General features: G+C 41.3%; 2 protein-coding genes across 2 annotated transcripts in view; one reads left to right on the top strand and one right to left on the bottom strand.

Moving 5' to 3' along the window:
• Positions 1 to 330: 330 nt before the first annotated feature.
• On the bottom strand, positions 331 to 17374 carry CCT4 (chaperonin containing TCP1 subunit 4). Its single transcript, XM_033145632.1, has 14 exons — positions 17131 to 17374; positions 14774 to 14826; positions 13628 to 13717; positions 12204 to 12312; positions 10995 to 11137; positions 9121 to 9242; positions 8900 to 9032; positions 7264 to 7403; positions 6657 to 6753; positions 5445 to 5555; positions 3490 to 3620; positions 3162 to 3396; positions 778 to 891; positions 331 to 490 (listed from the first exon to the last, which is right to left on the bottom strand). Exons 1-14 carry the CDS (start codon positions 17252 to 17254, stop codon positions 476 to 478), a joined length of 1617 nt encoding a protein of 538 aa, XP_033001523.1. The 5' UTR covers positions 17255 to 17374; the 3' UTR covers positions 331 to 475.
• A 3111-nt stretch (positions 17375 to 20485) lies between these two features.
• Positions 20486 to 23226, top strand: part of COMMD1 (copper metabolism domain containing 1) — an 87466-nt gene continuing 84725 nt past the window's right edge. Inside the window, exon 1 of the mRNA XM_033145630.1 lies at positions 20486 to 20706. Within this exon, the coding sequence (XP_033001521.1) occupies positions 20515 to 20706 (192 nt within the window). The 5' untranslated portion in view covers positions 20486 to 20514. The remainder of the gene's footprint in view (positions 20707 to 23226) is intronic.

The raw sequence follows: 23226 nt of genomic DNA, 5'->3' as shown, positions 1-23226 counted from the left end.
CATGCCAATTACAGCAAGATACCACCCGTAGTGTGTATGCACAAAATGCCCTCTATTCTATTGTACCTGCAGGGGAAGAGCCAGGTCCACTGTTACTAATCTTTTCCTGTGGAAACCCATAATTTTGAGAACCCCCAGCACTCCTTATGGTGTGAAAGCTACCAATGTAGCAAATATTCCAGAACGTGAAGAAATCCCCAAATGTGAAAAATAATTTGTTTTTATTCTGTCTTAACACTCTCCAGTTTTAACTCTAACAGTATCAATTGTTGTAAACTGCCCCGGGGGAGGGGTGCTGTGTTTAGCTATAAAGACAATGTAAACAAGATATGCCTTGAGAATTTAAGGTTTTATTAATTTAAGTTGACAAGTATAAATGAAATGTAACTGGGAGTTATGCAGATGTCCAGTGAAGGAGCTGCATTCCAAACTTGCGACACTGTGCTGAGCTGCACTGTCTGTTTCTTTAGTCATCTCATCGAGTATTCACCTGCAAAGAGAAACAGAATGGTATGGAATGATACTTTTCATTACCTTCATACGTCTCTGCATCACCAACATTATTTTGTATCGTTGTTTTTTATCCAGCATTAATCTACACTTTCACTAAGTTATTTGTCTCTTTAAATCTGAACAGCAACTTTCATCATTTAGTTACAAATGCAGCATGTTAACTTGCAGATTCACATTATGATATAATAGGAATTGTCATTTAACATTTGCTAACAGCTATGAAATATCCATTTGTGAGAATGTTAGCCATTAAGTGTAACTTACCACATCATCAATCTTAAGAATACTGCGGACTGTTTCTGTCGCTAGGGTCAGAGCACTGATGGAAACCAACAGAGGTTGGACCACCAATTCTTCCAGAATATTGGAAATTCCACCCTACAAATTAAAAATGGAAACCTCAGTTTATAAACGAATTACCAGCATAAATTACATGAAATTATGTATCTCAACATTTTCATTCTGGAGAAATGCACTTCTGCCTCACCAGGTGGCCAATCAACTCACTTAATCATACTCACATCCAAGTTTACAAGTGTTTTTGAGCATGCTGTACATGATCTCAGCTTGTAGGAAGGAACAAATATTCTTGTGAAGTATATGAGGCTCTTATGGCATGAAGCCAAGGAATATATTTAATTATACTAATTCTAGTTGAACTAGTCTCAAAATAATCAAATATTTTATAGTACTATGTTAATCTTTACCATTTTTACTAAAACTGCAATAAACTGTGCAATCAAGTTATATATATATATAATTATTTTTGTGACACCAGTAAAATGTCATAATAAAAAAACAACAGACTTCTCAGTTGTTACATAGTAGGTTTCCATCAAAGATTAAATTTCACAACATGAAAATAAAAGCAAGCCACTTTTTCTGTTGCTTAAATCTGGGCAATAAAAGGTCACTTTTGATGGATCTACAAACAGAGCCAAATATTTAATTCTTGGTTCCTTGCTTCAGTAACCCGCAATGATCAATTATCTCTAGGTACATTCCACTATCAAGCTTCAAAAACCACACTGACATTTTTCAAACATACCGTAAGTAAAGCGAAGTTCCAATGAGTAGCTCTTGCATTTAAGATAAAGTTTTATATTTTGGAACCAACTGGACCAAGATCCATGTTGAATGAATCTATCTGAGTCTATGTTTAAGTTCCAACTGGACCCTGTATCACTAGATTTGTTTTTATGATACCATTTTATGTTGATTTGTATTGCTTGTACACCACTTAGAATTTTAAAAAATATTAAACAACTCAGAAATAAACAAAATAAAAATACATTTAGCAACTGTCACAGCTGAAGAGCAAAATACCGTATTTTTCGCTCCATAGGACACACCGGACCATAGGGCGCACCTCATTTTTAGAGGAGGAAACAAGAAAAAAATATTTTTCTGGTTTTCCTCCTCTAAAAGCCCTGGTTTTTTTGGTATTTTTGAGGATCAGCTAAAAGTTTTGCAGCTTTTTTGCAAAGGGAAAAGCCCTGGGTTTTTTTTTGTTTTGTTTTTGAGGATCAGCTAAAGGTTTTGCAGCTTTTTTTGCAAAGGGGGAAAAGCAAAGAGGAAAAGCCCCATTTTTATGGGGTTTAACTCACATTTCTGCAGCTGCTAAAGGAAAGGGAGCCATTTCTACTGTTTCCAGACAGATAATCTAATCAGCCAGTCACATGTCCTGGGGAAACCAACAGCCTCCCTCTGCTGCAGCACATTCAACAATGGAGGGCGGGGCTGAAAGGGAGCTGGGACTCTTATCTCTCTCCCAATCTCTTGCTGATCAGCTGCTGAGCGGGTCCTTTCAACACTCCCTTTTCTCTTTGTAAAATAAAAAACAATCTGCTTTTGGCCCCTGGGCAATTCAGCTCCAGGGACCACCATTCGCTCCATAAGACGCACAGGTATTTCCCCTTACTTTTTAGGAGGAAAAAAGTGTGTCTTATGGAGCGAAAAATACGGTAGGCTTGAGAATGCAAGTGGATTTTATGTCAATGCTGTTTTTATGAAACTGGGTATATTAACTGGGGTCAACATTTCATCTCTGACTTCTGATGAATCAATACCATGTAAATGGAATGCAACCCAAGAGATTCCTCTATTGTATTTCTTTGCAGAGGCTGCCAATTATTATTGAAATTACACTTAGTAGTAGTACTCTGCGCACCTGACTGGGTTGCCCCAGCCACTGTTGGCAGTGCAGGCACCTGCTGTTCATGAGTCCAGCTACCCTATTTCAAACCTGGTTTTCTATTCAACCAGCCAAACCACCCCAACCACCAGTCAGCATTTTGTGGCCACTAATCAAGTTCAATCATAATCAGGCTGTTTCTAGGGAGCCCCCCCCCCAGATTCTTTTGCCTTTAATTATATCCTGTACCTCAGCGATCCACAAAAAACATTTTGATATCTCTCTGTTCTGCACAGATGGTACCATTTTGGCTACATGTAAAATTACACTCACAGGTGTAACACCAGAAATAGAGAAAACAAATATATGATATTTTGACTGTTCCTTTGAGTTATGCATAATGCAGTTAGCAGCATACAATAAACTACATAATGAACTCCAATATAAAAACTAAATTCTATTGAATAATATACAATAATATGTATTTGCTTTGTCTCACCACTTTGCATCTTACCTTTCTGACATTAATTCCTGCAGTTCTCTCTCCTTGTGCATGTCTGTTTCTCAACTCAGTCACAGTAGAAATAGGATTAAGGCCTGCATTTTCAGCCAGGGTGGATGGAATTATTTCCAATGCCTCTCCATAAGCACGTACACAATAAGACTCCATGCCACTCAAGGTGCGAGAATATTCATCCAAGCGTAAGGCCAACTCTATTTCTGGTGCTCCACCACCTGCAATCAGGGCTCTGAAATTACAATTTTGCAGTTTGAAAATGTTAACAAAAGGCACTTGTAAAGTTGAATGGTGACTTTACTGGTCTATAAATCTTATACATTACCTTTTCTTTACCAAACAGCGTATGACACATAAAGCATCATGAATTGAACGTTCAGCTTCTTCAATTACTAGTTTGTTGGAGCCACGGACCACAATTGTTACCGTTTTTCCAGGGCTAGCACAACCTGTAATCTGCAGGACAAAAACAGCGTTCACTGCAATATTTAGAGAATTAGCAGCACTGCTCCTATGGACCCCACCCCACCCCACCCCAAGAGGGTGAATAAAGCACCCCCAAAGGCCATTCTAGATCCTATTGAGCAGAAAGAATTGACTCCAATGTCCGGACAATCCCAATGGAGATGAATAAAGTTCTTGATCAGATGGGAAGAGGATGACAATCATGCATGTCCATCAGACCACCTAAAATACTGTGATGCCTGCTTGGGGCTGCTCTTCAGATTGTTGGAAGCTTCAACCATTGAGAAATGTAGCAGTCTACTCCCCTATAGGGCTGTATCAGCAGAAGCATATTCCCCCAGTGTTCCATTAATGGTGTGTTGTACAGGCTAACTATGTATAAGTGGCTTGGCCCATCACAAATTAGAGGTGTCTGTCTTCCGCGAGTCCTGATACAATCTCCTGGTACCAATAAAGGGTGGACTATCTTTTTGCCAAGTGAAGATGAGAGCCTCAATGAGGAATGTTCACAGTAGTCCAAAAGTTATGAAAATACCCCACAGTAAAGCTTCAGCATAATTTCTTTTGGGAATAAGCACTGTGATAGAGGGATCATTAACTCTAAGGTGGTGAGGTTTCATTCTGTGTGGAAGGTTGTGTTTCACACATTACTATTAGTGTTACTATTAGTATACAAAGTACTTGATACAGTCGTACCTCAGAAGTTGAACAGAATCCATTCCAGAAGTCCGTTAGACTTCCAAATCGTTCAGAAACCAAGGCACAGCTTCTGATTGGCTGCAGGAAGGTCTTGCAGCCAATCGGAAGCAGCGGAACCCACGTCAGACTTTCGGGTTCCAAAGAACATTCGCAAACTGGAACAATAACTTCCAGGTTTGCGGCATTCAGGAGCCAAAACGTTCAACTCACAAGGCGTTCGGCGTCTAAGGTACAACTGTAACTTGGGACCAGTTTACCTACGAGATTGCCTTACCAAACATGTGCCCACTTGACAACTTCCATCAGTGGAACTGGCACTACTACAGGTGCCACATAATACCCCTTCCACATTTTTAATAACACAATAGTTTAGTGTGGAACTCCCTGCCTATTTATATCAAACAATAGATACACTTTCACTGTACAGTTGTACCTTGGAAGTCGAACAGAATCTGTTCCTAAGTCCATTCGAGTTACAAAACGTTTGAAAACCAAATCGCAGCTTCTGAGTGGCTGCAGGAAGCCACGGAAGCCCTGTCAAGACGTTTGGTTTTTTTTTAAAAATGGTTGCAAACAGGAACAATCACTTCTGGGTTTGCAGCATTCAGGAGCCAAAACACCCGAGTTCCAAGGTGTTCGGGATCCAAGGTACGACTGTATTTGTTTTGGGCTCAATTAAAGACATTCTTGTTTATACAAGCCTAACCAAATGCTTGGGAATGATATGAATTTTAAGCTTAGTCTTTTTAACTTCTTGGATGTTTTAATGCAGGTGGTCCAACACACAGCCCAGGGGCCGTCTGCCACCCTTGAGGCCTTTCTGGCGGCTCCCTGCAACATTTGACCCCCTCTCCGTCCCACTTTCCCAAAGCTGGGTAAGCAAGGCTTTGGGAAGGAGGCATGAGGGCTGACAGGGACCTAGAGTATGAAAAGTTGGACCTCCTTGTTCTGATGTATTGTATTTTTTTAAAATCTTGATTTTATGGTTTTATCTTTTTGTAAACCGTTTTAAGGGTTTTTTTTACAATCAAGCGATGTATACATTTTATGAAAATGAAATGAAAATTACTTCCTCAAGTGTCATAAAGAAGCAAGCTAAATAGGAGTTCTGCTTACCTTTACTAGCTTTCCAGATCCATTTAAATTGACCTCTTCTGCCAGTTCAGCAGATCCCAGCATATCCCCAGTAAACTGATCAATATGAGCAACTGGCTTAGTTCCAATGGTCTTTTAAAAAATAAATCAACACAGGGACCATAGATTAAAAAGGTATGATATAGTTCAGTATGCTATACTTTACACTCAGGCGGCAATCCTATATCCATTTACCCGGGAAGAAGTACCATTAAATTTGGTGGGACTTACTTCCGACTACTCATGTATAAGCTTAAAGTAAGACAGTTTACAGCTGCATCTTTATAAGCAAGATGACACATTACTATTTCTTTGGGAAGAAGGGAGGCAAATAGAGCCTACTAATTCTTTCACGTATTATTTCCTCCCACAGCCTACATATAAAGTGTGTAACTAATTCCAAAGCAGCGCCAATCAGTATTATGACCAATTTCAATTACTTTTTTCATCATATCAAAAAAGAGGTGACCTCTTATACAGTGAAAACCTCAAATCGGTTTTCTCCACTAATTAATCATTCCGGCGAAGAGGTAAATGTAGGGGCTACAGGCAAAGAGAAGAGTCCCTCCAGTGGAGAACGAGCTTCCTCCCCTTGGCTGGGTTTACCCACCTCCTCAGCTCAAAATGCTCCTTCAGAGCCGTCCACCCTGCCACAGAAGTCCAGCGAAATTGGGGGGCCAACAGAGGCAGAGACAGGTTTAGATGATGGCTTGGGTCTACATCAACTTGAACAATAACCCGAACTTTACACTGCATTTTTAAAAGCATTAATGGCCTAACTACCCAGATAGACAAGCTCCTACAAGCACTTTCTACCCGTCTACCTATCCTGACTGACCTGCCTAATTCACACCAGTTCCACCATTTGCATGGTGAGCCGCCAAAGGACCTCCAAAGCCAGCTAAAACGGCCAAATGAAAGTGGATACTCCCCCCCAAGTCCGCCTGGCAAATAATCACTCCTACTTCTACCGGACAGGATATGCTTAACTATATATAACGGGGTCCCTGGGGTCCCAAGATGGACTAATCAGAACTTGGCAAAAGAACACCTATGTGCCCTTCTACATATCCCTTCATCACAAATAGACCTTACCTCTGTGGACTTCTTAAACTCCACCCCCAGGTTCACCAAAGTTTTTTTCCCCCATCAAATATTCACCTACAGCAAAACTAGTTAACAGCTCCTCCTTACCTTACATATAAACTCAATGTCTTCTCTTTCAATATCCTTAATCACCATTATCTTCATTTTGTTCAAGAAATGTAGTGCCAGATCACTCAGAGCATCCCTGAAATCAACACAGTGAATGAGCTAGAAAATCAACCAGAATCACAGCAGCGTTATTAGTGATGGGCAAGCTGCTCTGGTCAGACTCAGAATTTCCCAAGACCCATAGCATACCTTTATTTATCCTGAGCCCAACTGGATGTCATGAAGTGCATCATTGGTTTGAAGCTTTTCCTAAATCTCTCCAAAAGGCCTACAAGCCCTCTCCCTCTCTACTTCCCACTTTACTCAAATTGCTGCTTCAGCAGCGGACTAGAGTGTGTTCTTCCCATCACCTGACATAATAGGTAGTTGGACCAGACATTCAACACATGTGTGGGTGAAATCTGACAGCTGGTCAGAGCCACACATGTGGCTGAATGTCTGGTCCACCAGCCAGATTCAGTTGCCTGCCCCTGGTTAAAGGAATACATTTCAGAGCTTGCTCTTAAACTTTATCACACCATGAACAATTTTAATCCCAAATATCATTCATTCTTCAACAGCAAGCACATTGGTGGAATAAACATACCGCAGAATAGATTTCTGAATGAGCAGCACATTGCATCCTGTCTTCTTAATTTGCTTAACTAAATTGAGAATGTAAGCTCTCTCTTCACGCAAGACTCTGTCCATTTGAGTGTAGTCAGAAACAACAATTTGGTTATCCATCTAACAGGAGAAGAAGCATAATAAAGCTTAACTAAGCATCTAAATCAGAGATAAGGCATTGTGATACAACTCCCACCATTCCTTACTATTGGCCATGTTGCCTGGGACTGATGGCAGTTGGAACCCAGTGACATATTGGAGGAAGCATGCTGGCTACCCTTAATCAAAATTTCTTTATGTCTACAATCAAAGCATTCAGTTGCAAGCTAAGCAGTAAGATGCCCTCTTAAGCTTAGTTTATAGAAGAATATGCCACTAATGACTATTTCTTTTATGCTAAGACCTCTTTTTCAGGCTTAAACTGAAGAGATATAGTGGGCCATTAGTTCCTTGCTGATTGCTGGTATTCTTGCAAAGAACGCTAGCCAACAAGGCCCTAGTTTGGAGCCTCTTGTGTTCTTAACAGGAAACCTTAACCTTAACTGGTATTTAACACCAGTAAAGTTAGCAAAAATATATCATGGTTCATGTAACAAATGTTGGAAATGCAAGCAAATAGAAGGTACCTTCTTTCATATGTGGTGGACATGCCCAAAAGTAGGAGACTTCTGGGAGAAAATATATAATGAATTGAAAAAAGTGTTGAAAAACACATTTAGTAAGAAACCAGAGGCCTTCTTACTGGGCATGGTAAATCATGAAATCCCAAAAGAGGATAGGACAGTCTTTATGTATGCCACAACAGCTGCAAGGATTTTACTAGCTAAAAACTGGAAAACTGAAGAGAAACCTAAGGTGGAAGATTGGCAAATGAAAATGATCGACTATATGGAACTCGCAGAACTGACCAGGAAACTACGAGACCAGAGGGACGAAGCGGTACAGAAAGATTGGAAGAAATTTAAAGAATATTTGAAAAACCATGCTAAGATTAGTATTTAAGAATTGAACTAGAAGAATTGATAGGCTACAAATATGGAAAATAGATAAGACTAAGTAAGATAGAAGTTTGATACGGAAAATAGATTTAGAATAAGATTAGGTGTAATTGATGATTATATAATGTTAAGCATTTACTAACGATGTTATACAGTGAACGCAGAAGGAGAGGACGTGAGGAAGTCAAATAACAATGTTAAGGAATAGAATGATTATAGCTATTATAGATGTTTTTTGTTTTTGTATCCTTTTTGGTCTTTGTATTTTGTATAATTTTTGTTATAGTGTGTAGTGTTTGTTTGTAATGTTTGTGTTTTATTGTTGAAAAACTTAATAAAAATTTATTTTTTAAAAAAGGAAACCTTAACAAAGATTTGACTGTTAAAAGCAAGAGTGCTTAAGATCTGATATGCTGTTGGATCACATAAAATCTATGTCAGCAACCGATCATACAAGTCAGCCCACCCCTATTTTAAGTTTTTGACATGTAATTCTATTCATAATGTAAAATAAAACAACATACTGTTAGCATACTTAGAATTTTTAAAAAGTTGCAATCAACATGTAAAGATAGCTCATAATGATGTAGACGTAACAAATTAAACAAAGCAACTTACATCTGTTTTTGGAGCTGACAAGCAAAATTGAATGAGACCTATCTTAGCTTTTTCAACTCTGGTTATACCACCATTGGACACTTTCTGGGTGAGGACCAGCCCTTCAACCAATTCACAGTCATCAATTGTTCCTCTAGAAAGAAGTATTGAAAGAGTAAGCTAGCACAATAATAATTAAAATAAATAGGTTACAGAATTTGTATTTTGAGGTTACAACTTACCCGAGCTTTTTAACAATTTTGATGTCTCTAAGATCCACACCGCTAGCTGTATTTGGATCTATCACCTTCATCACAGCGTCCACACTCATTGGAGAAAGCAAACTAGAATACTGTGATACAACCTGCAGGGATTTAGCGAAGACCCACATTTTACTTTGGATGTTTTCATTGGTTTTGCACATTTCCATAAGAACTTCCACCAACTGATCTGAATTTCAATCTACCTAACAGTTACATTAAATTAAACAGAGATCAACAGTTTACATTGTTTCTTTGTAGGACTTATAACAGTAAGTAATTGTCATGTTGTTTTCTTAATTTTTCTTTTCTTATCTAAGCAGAACCAGAGAGCAGTATGGAGGTTGCAATTCCCATTCTGAATCTCTAAATAAATCTCTGACTCAGCAACACAATTTTAGTGGTGAAGGTAAAGAGCAGCAGGGCAAGATCTAAGTGGAAAGAATACTCTTTTCTGGCCAGTGCAGCTGGAATTTTCACTATTAAACGGCAACATTGCAAGTAAATAATGATGCCACAAGCATTCAAAGGACCCTGCAGAGGGAACACCTCTCTTTAAATGCTAGCAAGCAGGGTCAGGGCACCACCATAAAACATTCCTCTCAAGAAATGCCAGGCACTTCTAAGTAATTGAAGCATTCAATTCTAAGTAATTGAAGCGGTTGGAGGATGGATGGCAGCTAACAGATTGAGGTTGAATCCTGACAAGACAGAAGTACTGTTTTTAGGGGACAGGAGGAGGGCAGGTGTGGAGGACTCCCTGGTCCTGAATGGGGTAACTGTGCCCCTGAAGGACCAGGTGCGCAGCCTGGGAGTCATTTTGGACTCACAGCTGTCCATGGAGGCGCAGGTAAATTCCGAGTCCAGGGCAGCTGTCTACCAGCTCCATCTGGTACGCAGGCTGAGACCCTACCTGCCTGCAGACTGTCTCACCAGAGTGGTGCATGCTTTGATTATCTCCCGCTTGGACTACTGCAATGCGCTCTATGTGGGGCTACTTTTGAAGGTGACCCAGAAACTGCAATTAATTCAGAATGCGGCAGCTAGACTGGTGACTGGGAGTGGCCGCCGGGACCACATAACACCGCTCCTGAGAGATCTACATTGGCTCCCAGTACGTTTCCGAGCACAATTCAAAGTGTTGGTGCTGACCTTTAAAGCCCTAAACGGCCTCGGTCCTGTATACCTGAAGGAGCGTCTCCACCCCCATCATTCAGCCTGGACACTGAGATCCAGTGCCGAGGGCCTTCTGGCAGTTCCCTCACTGCGAGAAGCAAAGCAGAACCAGGCAGAGGGCCTTCTCGGTAGTGGCGCCCGCCCTGTGGAACTCCCTCCCTTCAGATGTCAAAGAGATAGACAATTTAGAGGACATCTGAACGCAGCCCTGTTACGGAAGCTTTTAATATGTGATATTTTAATGCAGTGTTTTTCAACCACTGTTCCGTGGCACACTAGTGTGCCGCGAAATGTTGCCTGGTGTGCCGTGGGAAAAATTGAAAAATTACTTTATATATAGTCAATATAGGCACAGAGTTTTTTTTTTTTTTAACATTTTCTAATGGTGGTGTGCCTCGTGATTTTTTTCATGAAACAAGTGTGCCTTTGCCCAAAAAAGGTTGAAAAACACTGTTTTAATGTATTTGATTTTTGTTGGAAGCCGCCCAGAGTGGCTGGGAAATCCAGCCAGATGGGCGTGGTACTACTACTACTACTAATTATTATTATTATTATTCCCAATATTACTGTAAGGATGGTACAAGCTTTGGTCTCACTTATTAGTTAATACAGTTGCATGCAACTTATATTTAAAGCACGAGCTAGACATGCTGTAACCACATACGACACAAGTTACCCACCTTTGAGTTCAGAGCAGTAGCTGCATTGTTAAGTAGGGTTTCTCTGTCACTCAGCTCAACAGGCTGCCCCATGCTGGTCAAGATCTCAGTACCTTTATCCAATGCCTTCTGGAATGACTCAGAGATGATTGTGGGGTGAATTCCTAGTAAACAGTTTGATTTAAGTTTATTTAACAACACTTAAAAACAAGTCATTGGGGGTGAAGTTTCCAGATGAATTAGCATACAAAATATGCTTTGCAATATTGCACATTAATATAGCTCACATCCACTCATTGCCCTTAATCCTGAATATTAAACTGGTTGACAAATGAACTTTAGCAATAGAATTCCAAACCTTCCACTGCCTTGACTAAAAGAAAACACTAATCATCCATTTTAGCTGGACCCCACGCCCATTATTTTAGAGAAAACACAATGCATGAAACCACACTTTAGGCCCATCATAAAAGTGATTGTTTCTTTTTCTAATTAAGATCCAATTCCTTTAAAAAAAAAAACCTAATAAAATTATAATAAAGTTTGCTAGAATATTTTCCTTCGTCATATCCTGATCTATCATCATCATCATCATCATCATTATTATTACTAACCTCCAAAAACTTTGTATCACTGAACATATACACAAAAATCCATTCAGGGGGAGATATGTTACAATTACCACAGGTAAGTAATAGTGCCAATACAAAAATTTAGATACATCCAATAGTCGTATGATGTCAGGAGTAGGGCTGGGCAGTATTTGATTTTCAACATGGCGATATATCACCAGCTAAACATTGTGATACACTGATATATCATGATGTCAGAAATAAGGATGGAGCCATGTACAGGCATTGGCTGGCTTCACTCCCCCCCCCCCCATATTGTTATTTTTACATGGCACGCACACACACACATACACACAATGATTCACAATATATTGCCATGTCAAAAACTGTGAAGCTGATATCACGATATGGACTTCAAACTGGCTTTTGATGATATATCAACGTATCCAAAAAACAGAAAGTCCAAAATAGACAACCACCTGCCCCCTTCCCTCCCAACTAGTACACACACTAGGGAAAAGAAAACATGTATGCTATACTTAGGACCACACAGGTGTTTATATCTTCAGTTTTATCTTTCAATTTCATCCTTTTGAGTCTCCATTTATTTCATATGCCAAAATGACCTATGTATTTTTTTTAAAAAAGTGAAACCTACCTTTCTGAAGGAGTCTGGAACAAGCATCTAACAGAGCTCCGGCAATGACAACAACAGAAGTAGTGCCATCCCCAGCTTCAATGTCTTGCGCTTTGGATAACTCCACCAGCTGTGTGTTGCCAAATGTTAAAAAAAAAATTATTTATCCTAAATTGCAAGAAAAAATGCAATAACAAAAAATAATATTCTGTGATTAACAGTATACTGAATATGCTGCAAAACCTCACTGCAGTAACTCTGGGGAAGTATTAATCCAGTTGACATCAGTGCTGCCCCCGAACGCAGCAGATCTAGCTTACCACATTTTGAGGAAATTGAAGTTAATACATATTAGCATCTAATGAAATCTCTCAACCAGTGCTAGAAACTGAGATATGAAAGCTAGGAGCTAAATGGCACCATAAAACTAGGTTATGGGTGCAACAACGGAATGTCTAGGCACTGTTTTTACAACAAGAATACAAAGTTGAAAATGAACTGCAGCTAAAATATTGTGCTCATTTTCCACATGGTCTAGTCCTTCCCCTGCCTAACCCCTAATATTATTAAGAGGGTCTCTTCTACAGTCTTCAGAGAGTAGCTGAAAGTGGGGAGGCAGAAAAAGGTCCTCCTTTTCTTCCACTCTGCAGTTTTAATCTGAAATCTTAGGTGCAATACTGTGCCAGAACTCAGAAACTGCTTGCGCTAATGAAATTCCGTCACAAAATGCACCTAGAACAATGGGAGTTTCGAACACCGCTCTCAACCCTATGTTAAACCATTAAGTGCAGAACATAAGATTACCTAACTGCACCACTTGAAGAAATGTTTTTAAATATTGGTTATGGGTGATATCCAATGTCATACTCAAGAGTAGACGCAACTGGGTTTGATTTAGCTGTCACTCATCAATTATATGCTCTTCTTGCCAAGGGGCACTCTGGTCAAATACTATAATAATTTAATTCATGCCACTCAGCCTGAAAATCCATTGTAACAATCTGTCACAGTGAACATTAAATTTTACCTAGAATGTTCTGGCAATGGCCATTTGTCTATTGTTACTTGGAATGGTACACCAATAACCCTAATTCAGGTTTAAAACAACAACAACAAAATGTTTATCAGGCTTATGTGGATCATAAGCATTTTACAATTAGTGATTTTCTGTGACACTTTTGCCAGTTGTTTTTTTTCGGGAGGGGCTGTGCAATGTCCCAGATTCTGCAAAAGGATCAACATGTGTACTGATTCATCGTAACAGCCCTTTATATTTAATTTTTGGACAGATGCCATTAGAAGGAAGAGCTCCACATATAGCTGCATAAAATTCTAGGCCCAATGTTGTTTTCTACATACAAAAGCTAAAAATTTGGAGGATTGTATGTGCATGATTTGATGCCACCTTGGGGACTGACAGGAAATTTAATTTAAATATGAGTTACCATTTTGGCTGCAGGGTGAAGGACCTGCATCTGCTTCAGAATTGTTGCACCATCATTTGTGATTGTTACATCTCCTTTGCCATCTTGGATCTGAAAAAACACAAGTGTTGTAATGTAGACCAACTCAAGAAAGAGAAAAGCAAAACCGAGAGTGCATGCTAGGCTGCCTGATTTTGAAAGGCGCGATGTTCCAAATTACTACGCTAAAAGCCCTGGCTTGTACCAACAGTGCCATCTGGCAGCGAAGATTGAGGGGGCCTGATCCTACCTGTACACAAGGCATGCTTGTGATGTTACATGTGCAACATGTGGCGTGTGCTTATGACGTCATGAGAAGGCCAGGTGCTGCTGGGCACCCCGCAGTCGGGAGGCCAGGCACCACACCAGAGCACCCCATACATTGGGGTGGCTGGGCCCCCTCCCTGAAAATACTGAGGGGGCCCAAAAATTATCAGCCCCTATGAGCCGGCACCTCTGGCTTGTGCTGAAGCTAAATGTGTGAAAACTGGGACAGTGAGGAGGGCTTCTCCAGATGATAACAGTGACCTGGTCTGTTTGTAAAGGGCAAAGCTGGTCCATCAAATGTGACAGATACATGCACTTCAACATCTAAGCACACCTACCTTGGAGCCCTGATTAGGCTATCACTCCCCAAACATGTTTAAAGACGTAAATCTGTCATTTACATTTCACATGTTTATGGTGGAAAAACCTGAAATATTTGCACCAATTACAACTGCCGCAAGAAGCATTAGGTACCCTCTTTGCTGTAAGGTCAAGAACAAAATTTAATCCCACCTTACTCTTTTCCAGGTCCTCTTTATTCTTCAACCCAAAGGACATGCCCTCCCTTTGCACTATTCAAAATCCTGAAGCATCTTGCCACTCAACCATCTCACTTCGTTTGCATTCTCAGCACAATCTCTTTATGTTTGTCTGCCTGTATAGTTAGTGCTAACCAAAATAATCCATTCCACTCAACATGGAACCTGCTCCATGACAATTTAATCATAAAGCCTTTTCCCCACACAACTGAATTTTTTTATGAACAATAACTTCACAGCAGCTTAGAAAATGGATTATGTAGAATTCATAAGCAACATTTAAAAATTTGCACAATATGATAGGCATACGCTCAAGACGTACCATTTTATCCATTCCCTTTGGTCCAAGGCTTGTCCTAACAGCATCTGCGACCGCTAAAATAAAAGTGAAAATGTAATTTTTATTTTCCAGCAGACATTGGAATGAACCAGGCAGCAACCACACATGGCAGATCCCTGAAGCTCTGATGCTCATCTAATTATTCTAAGTTGGTTCTGCTGGCTGCACAGGAAAGCCTAGCCATGGACACCACCAACTGATGAGATGGAGCTAGTAGAAATGCTACCCCATGCATTCCTTGAGCTCTGATCCCATTATAAATCTATCCCTGTCTGGAGCCAAACTCAGCCTAGACCTGGAAGGTGATGGACGATGGGACTGACCACCACCTATGGGAATTTCCCTTCTCTCTGGGGAAAACACAGGTATGAGGAGCTGTTTCCTGCAGCACTAAAAATGTACAGTGGTTCCTCCAGTTGCGGACGGGATCCATTCTGGAGGTCCGGTCGGACCCTGAGATTTCCGCAACCCGAGGACCGCTTCTGTGCATGTGGCGAAACCCGGTAAAATACTTCCAGGTTTGCCACACGCACACCCCAAAGTTTACATAACCAGAGGGTTACGTAAACGGAGGTATAACTGTATTTGCTGACATCCTGAGGCATGTCAGGTTCCCTTACAACCTTATGATGCCCCCTAAATTTCTTTTCTTCACTTATTTTTAGGTGCCTTTTGAAGTCTTCCAGATGTCAACAGGCCTTTCCAGGAATGCATGCACATTTTATGAGATTGGCCAGTTCTTTATGACTTTGTGATTGGTGAATTTTTTTACATTCTTTCTGCTTTTAGTCTTCTTACATTTATCCTGATTTTATGTTTGCTGTACACTGCTTAGATGTTTTCAATACAAGTTAACCCTGTCATCTCCAGCCCAATGCGTGAAGGCACCATGGTGTCCACGAAAGCCTTCCTCAGTTCTCTGGGCTGTTACTATGTTACAATGAAAACTCTCTTGCACAAAATACAGGAATGCCTTTCATAAAAGGTGAAGCTTATTTCAGATCACTGTAATTCTATATTAGTATTTGGGGGCACCACAGTCCACCAATATGTTCAATTAGATTTACTTTGCTCTGATGACCAAGATGCATATCTCCAAATTATTCATTATGATCGTTACAGCATTATCTATGTACAGTACATGGCACATGCAGTCTCAATCAGAAAGGCACTAAATGCAAGGCCACAATTCTATGCACATCAGTTGTGGAACAAGAGCCTGATTTCTGAGTAGGTATGCAACACGAATGAGCAACATGGAAAGTGTCCTGTCCCCCCAATAGCTTTTTATTCAGCAAGCTGTGTTTGCACTATTAATACTGTTTCATCTTTGGAGATCTTCTGGCTTTGCAGAGGAGATGCCCCCTTTCCTTTCCCCTCACACAGCAAAAGACTGACTTCAGCAATCTTCAGCATGGTTACCTTTGTGCTGATCCTAACACCATAACTTAGTAATTCTCAAACTTTCCTCTGGGTCACACTTTTAGAATAAAAATTTGCTCATGCCACATCAAGTTTTTTTTATTGATAATAAATTAATTGGAAACAAAAAGAACCAACTGCTATCAATGCTTGATTTATAACATAGAACACAACCCCTTTATAATACAGAAGGAGCATGAGACACCCAGAAAGTATGAAACAATGCAGAACATGAATCATTCCCAAAATACTGATCTGTTTGGTAACTGTGAGAATAGGATGCTAGATTATTGATCCAGCGAGGCTCATATTATATTATTATTATTATTTATTAAATGTATATACCACCCTTCATCCAAAGTTTCACAGCACAATATTTAATCAGTACAAGTGGTACATTTGTATCTGAAAAATAAGTAACTTGCATCAACGTACTTCTGCACAATCAATGTCTAGCATGCTTGGTCATTATCCTACTACTGCTATCGTTATTACTATTAATTAAATTTGTATACCGTCTTGCCTCCTAAAATCTCAGGGCGGCTCCCACCATAAAAATACAGAATACAAAGCACTTAATAAAAGAAAAACGAAACAAAGCAATAACCCCCCATGTATGTTCCCAAGCATGTTCCAATGGATTCCGCACAGCGCCAATACCATACACGGCACCACCTGCGAAGGAGCGAAGGGGGAGCCGCGTCCGCAGCGCCGGGCAACGTTGGCCGGTCCGCGAACGTGCCAACAGGCCCCTTTTCCCGAGGGGTGGAGGGGCGACGAAGGGCGTGGCGCGGCCTATAACCCCCCCCCCCCGGCCGCCTATCAGGAGACAATGGCGCCTTCCGCTCACTCTTCTTTCCCCCCCCCCGCGGCCTGGGGACAATGGGCGCTTCCCCGGCCTGGGCCCGCGACATTACCTTTCCCCGCAGAGATGTTGCTGAAGCGGATCTGGGTGGGCTTGTCCCTGTCCTGGTAGGAGCCGCGGCTCCCGCCGGAGCTGCGGCTCATAAGGCTGCCCTTCGTGCCTGCATTCTCCGGCATGACTGACCCCCGGATGCCCCTCTGGAGCCCCCGATGGAGATGGATTGCGCTGCCTCCCCCCGCCCGCCAAGCTCCGGCGCCGGCCCCAACCGATGCTTCCTCGCCGACACGAAAGTTCCAGAAGGCGCCGAGGAGCAGCCGGGAAAGAAAGGGGCCTTTCCCGCAGTCGCCGAGAATGACGTCATTCACAAAGGCTGTCTATCGCAAATGCCTTTCCTCCGCACCAAAAATAAATTATTATTATTTTTTAAATGTTTTGCTGTGGTATACCTCTGGAGAAGAGAAGCACGAGCACGTAAGAAGAGACACCTGACAGAAGCCAAAAACATTTACAAACGGGGACGAATAGGAACTGGCGAGTGTGATAGGCACCTCCAGGCAGCGCTGTTCTGAATTCTGATCTTAAGAGTGCAAAATGTAATATCGTTTATTTATTCATCAACTTTTTTTACCTTTTAACAGTCTGACAAAGATTTTGCTGTTCCAGAAGGCTTTTAATTATTGCTAGGGTTGCCAGGTCTGCTTCCAAAAAATAGTGGACAAGCGGGGGGGGGGGTAAATTAAATTAAATTATATATTTTCTTACACAGATTTTAACACGTATTAAAATACCATTTCACCATAAAGCTTTTGAATTAAAAAATGTCCACTATTTTGTGAAAAAAAATGGTGCACATAATGTGAAAAAGTGGACTGTCCACTCAAATAGTGGACACCTGGCAACCCTAATTATTGCTCGCTTGGTTTTACCTCACCCCTTGCCTTTTCCTGTAAGACCAATTGCAGTCGTTATCAGTCGTCAACAGGTTTTCCACACCTATCAGCTGAACACCCATTCCCACCACCCTTCTGAGAAATACCCCTCCCCACTCTGTCACTATATATAAGGGTCTGGTGACTTCTGTTTCAGTGTCTCTGAAGAAGTGTGCATGCACACGAAAGCTCATACCAAGAACTAACTTAGTTGGTCTCTAAGGTGCTACTGACGCTACCTCTGTTACTGATGTTTATTTGGTGTTTATTTGTTGTCATTTTTTAATTTTTATTATTATATTTATATGCCACCTGTAACTCCCAGGAACTCAAGGTGGCATAAGCAGTTTTATTTTCCCAACAACCCATTGAGGTAGGTTAGAGACAGCAGCTGGCCCATGGTCATCCAGGGATCTTCCAGGTTGAACAGGGATTTCAACCCTTATCTCCCGGATCCGACCACTACTCCATATTTTTATACTGGATCTGTTTTTATCACTTTGAACTCACTTTGTGAAAAAGGTAGATATAAGTGTTTTAAATAAAACAAATATTGATATTGCCACCCTGTGATCCTCAGATGAAGGGCAGTATATAAATTTAATCAAATAAACAAACAAACATATATTACCGTAAGCTTCACAATGCATGAGACTACAGCTCCCTGACCCCAATGAATTTACAATCTGTAGACTTACTACTTTGCAACATAGCATACGAAACTGTGCTTAGATAAAGTAGTTAAGGTCAAACTCTGCAGATTGGAGCAGGTTGACACAAATATGAGATAAGACTTTGTCAAATGCAGATTTACTTGGAACATACTCTGTAGGCCCCACTGAAATTGGTGGGATTTCTGGGTAAACATTCACAGGACTGGGCTGTTAAAATTCCAACTAATCAAGTGCAGACAAAACATTTCAAAAGCAGCATATGTTACCAATAAAACATTTTCTCTAGGTAGTTTTGGCAGGCGACAACACATTGTTCCACTGTTTCATGCTAGTACACACTGTTGACTGGTCATGGGACAAAAAGGCAAGTTACTACCACAATGCAAGAAGAGTAGCATGTGTCCATATCTGATTTGCTAATGCTGTACACTGAATAATAGGCTAGATATATAAATTAAATGTGACAAGAGAGAGCACCAGTATTTTCAGGGATACAGTAACAACAAAAACAACTTATCAGTGAAAAGGAGGCAATTTCCTTTAAATATGGGTCCACAGAGATACTTCAACAATGTAGAGAGAGATTCATGTAAGTTTACATGGTTATGAGTTGTCTATTCCTCACAAATATATTTTGAATGGAAATAGATGTGTGTTAGTAGCACACCTCTTCTCACATTTATAAAGAATGTTGCCTATGTCTCTTCATCCATGAGTCAATAAGATTAGTTCAAAAGGAAATGTGTTCTATACTGTTTTTCAGATAGGGGGATCAATAAAATATGCCCTCTCCAGCGTAGGCCTGTTTAAGAAGGTTGCCTATCTGGTCTTATAGGGAGACCAGCTCAGCACCTAGCAAGAAAGTTACTGTAACCAGTGCTTTTTTCTGGGGGGACACAGGGGTATGCATACCCCTAAATACTTTGTGAATCTAAGTTTGGCCTCATTGAGGAACAGTATTTCAATGAGTAGGACAATGAGACTACAGTGGACCCTTGGGTTAGGTACCTCTCTGGATACATAATACGTATTTTTCCGGGTTTCGCCGCTTGCGCATGTGCAGAAGTGCTCCGTGTGCCGCGCACATGCACAGAAGCGCTCTATCGCGCTATGCGCAGAAGCGGCACCTCTGGTTATGGATTTTTCGGGGTGCGCACGGACTCTCAGAATGAATTAAATCCATATCCAGAGGGTCCCTGTACCCCTAAATATTTTCTTTAGGAAAAAAGCACTGATTGTAACAACTATTAAAATGGGATCACAGTTACAATGTGCAAATATGAGGAAGAGAGCAAAGACCTGAGGGGCACAGGCTTCTTTGATTAAGATGGAAATGGTGTTTCCCATGTGACCCTAGAGCGCATCACAGAGACTTCCTCCTGCTACTTGTGGCCTTTTGCACATTACACCGAAGCACTCCCCGTTCCCATGCACTGCGTGGTTGGTCTGTGTTTAAACTTCCAGACATGCATGAAGGGCCATTGTGTGTAGATGGTGGTTTCACCCACGACGCCCCACTGCCATGTCAATGGGAAACATGCGTTTATTCCAGTGCTTTTTATTTATTTCATAAAATGAATGCAGCGCTTCACTGTAAAAAGAAAAAACCATTAAAAAAACCCTGCAGGCTCAATCGTGAAAAAAACAAGAATATTTCCGATGTTAACGAACAACGTAGTTTATTATTGTTTTGTTACCATTGTTATTACTACCGCGACCAGCAGGGGTCGCCACCGAGCTGGGTAGGATCGCCCCGCTTACGGCTTGGTTTGTCCCCGCCCGGCCGCCGTCCGAACAAATCTTCCTGGCTCTGGCCTAGCCCCCTCGGGAAAGATGGCGGCCGCAGCGGAACGTCCTCCCGCGGAGGCCGCCAAGCCTTTGCTGGGGCTCCTGAACGGCATCGCCCAAGCCACCTACTACGGCAACGCGGAGATCACGGAGGAGCTGCTGCGGGACCAGCTCTACCCGGAAACGGCGCCGCAGGAATTCCGAGCCTTGCTGGCCAAGACGACGGGGGTCGTCAAGGTAACGGGGGCGGGGCCAGCGGGCGATTGAGAACTGCCGGACAGCCAATGAAGCGGCCCGTTTGGGGAGTCAGGGCGGGCGAAAGGCGGCGCGGCGCGGCTGAACAGCCAATAGCTTCGAAAGAGGATTAGACAAATCAGGCTGTGTGGCATAATGGTTAGAGCGTTAGACCAGGACCGGGCCTGTGGCTGCGCTCTGCCTCAACCGTAGGAAGCAGCAATGCTTCTGGATATCAGTTGCTGATATTTAAAGCTATGGTTTTCCCAGTAGTGATGTATGGAAGTGAGAGCTGGACCATAAAGAAGACTGATCGGCAAAGAATTGATGCTTTTGAATTATGGTGCTGGGGAAAAAAATTGCCAAAAAAGCTCAACAACTTTGCTCGCCCAACGCTAACGTGATTCAAAAGCCGGAGTTGGGGGGAAATCTTTCTAGTTGCCTTTTAAGTGAAAAGCATTGCTCATAAAGCAAGGGCCATATTAAAAAAAACCAACCTGGGGGGGGCGGTTCCAGGTTATGGGGTAGCCCCTGGCAGCATTTATTTATTTATTACCTTTATATTTCACATTTTTCTTTCAGGGAACTCAAGGTGGTGTACATGCTTCTCCTCTCCCCATTTAATCCTCACAACAACCCCGTGAGGTAGGCTTGCACTGAGAGATGGTGCCTGGCCCAAGGTCAGCCAGTGAGCTTTGTGGCCAGGTGTGAATTTGAACCCTGGTCTCCTAGGTCATAGTCCAACACACTAACCATTGTTCTCCAAAACAAAATAAAAAATAAAAAAAATCCTTCCGGTAGCACCTTAGAGCAGTGTTTTTCAACCTTTTTTGGGCAAGGGCACACTTGTTTTATGAAAAAAATCACGAGGCACACCACCATTAGAAAATGTTAGAAAATTTAACTCTGTGCCTATATTAACTATATATAAAGTAATTCTCTTGAATAGGAATCAAATAAACACAATTTTTCCCACGGCACACCAGGCAACATCTCACGGCACACTAGTGTGCCGCGGAACAGTGGTTGAAAAACACTGCCTTAGAGGACCAACTAGGTTTGTTCTTGGTATGAGCTTTTGTGTGCATGCAGACTTCTTCAGATAAGCACAGGCCTTCCCACCGGCTGCCAGGAGAGAGACGGGCTGAAAACCTGGGCAAGGAGGGACCAAGGCTCACCTCAGTCTGGGTGGCACAGAACGTAGACACACATTATTATTATTATTATTATTATTATTATTATTTATTATATTTACATCCTGCCTTTTCCCCTGACAAGGACCCAAGGTGGCTTACAGATAAAATAAGAGCAGCTGAAAACGGGGTGGGGAGGCAAAGAATATTTAAAAAACAATTAAATATTAATAGGATTACAACTACATATATAAAATCTATTATATGGGTACAGACTAGGAGATTTTTTGTGAACAGCGGGCCCCAAAGACCATGAAATGCAGGCCTATGCCCATATATATGCAAATAGAAGCACAGTGATCATTCTCAACAGGAGCAATTGGCAAGAGTTTTTTCTAAACTAGTTTCAGCATCTCTATTGGGACAGAGATCCCTGGTACTGACTGAGCCCTAAACTAGAATTAAAGATGCTGACAATTTTTTGATCAGCAATATAATGTCATCATCAAAATTGTATTCGTCCGTCAGTCAGAAAACAAGGATTTATCCATACAAAAATTAAAACGACTAAGCATCTAAAGGAACATGACACTTAAGCCAGAAATAAAAGTATTTAAAATACATTTGGACCCATGTCAATGCTGTCAATTTTAACCTTACGGCACTTAAGGGCCAAAAAAAGGAATTTGGCCACCAAGGATGCTGTTGGTCCAGTAAAGTTATTCAGCAAAAACAAAACCTGTTTTTCTCTGTCTACAGGACTAGGTTGGGATAGCAGTGGAGCTATAAATTTTTGTATAAGGTCTACATAAAATGGGCAGATCAGAAGAATATGCTCAGTTGACTCAACCACTCCCAAGGCACAGGGACAAAATCTCTGGGCATATGGGACTCCCCTGTACCTTCCCAACAAAACCGCCGATTCCAGCACATTTAACCTGGCAGCTGTGAAAAGCCTACAGTACTCCATGTAGTGGATTTCCACCAGATAAGGGGCTGGTGAAATCTGAAATATCTGGTCCCCCAGAAACACCCCAGGTTTCACAAGAGCAGTGTCCTCTTGTCTTGCAATGTCCCTCAATCTTTGAGAGATCACAGCTCTAGCTTGACTGAATGTCATAGATTCCAGGTAAAGATGCGACAATCCACAAGCCTGTACTTCATTTATAATCTCCTTTTCCCACGATGGTTGGAAGTCATCCCAGCAATATAAAGTTGCAGTTTACCTTTGAAATTCTTTAGTTTGAAAAGCTTTTTCTTTTAGGTCATCCACAAAATATCCTGAGAGACTGAAATGTTTTACCACTTGTTTCTTAATGTGATTTTTTTTTAACGTGAGATTTCTATTGTTATTTTGAATGCCAGATTTGTATCCCTTTGTTCATTTGTG

Source organism: Lacerta agilis, chromosome 3 (genome assembly GCF_009819535.1).
Source record: "Lacerta agilis isolate rLacAgi1 chromosome 3, rLacAgi1.pri, whole genome shotgun sequence".
Classification (NCBI taxonomy): Eukaryota; Metazoa; Chordata; class Lepidosauria; order Squamata; family Lacertidae; genus Lacerta; species Lacerta agilis.
Note: the sequence above shows the minus strand (reverse complement) of the source record. Positions and strands in the feature narration are given on the sequence as shown.

What these genes read in the sequence shown, in the direction of transcription:
- CCT4 (XM_033145632.1), bottom strand. Translation starts at nt 17,254, where the DNA reads ATGCCGGAGAATGCAGGCACGAAGGGCAGCCTTATGAGCCGCAGCTCC. An exon ending in ACATTGAGTTTATATGTAAG is followed by an intron (nt 5,556 to 6,656) that starts GTAAGGAGGAGC and finishes ATTTTTTAAAAG; the next exon opens with ACCATTGGAACTAAGCCAGT. An exon ending in GATCTGGAAAGCTAGTAAAG is followed by an intron (nt 3,621 to 5,444) that starts GTAAGCAGAACT and finishes TTTGTCCTGCAG; the next exon opens with ATTACAGGTTGTGCTAGCCC.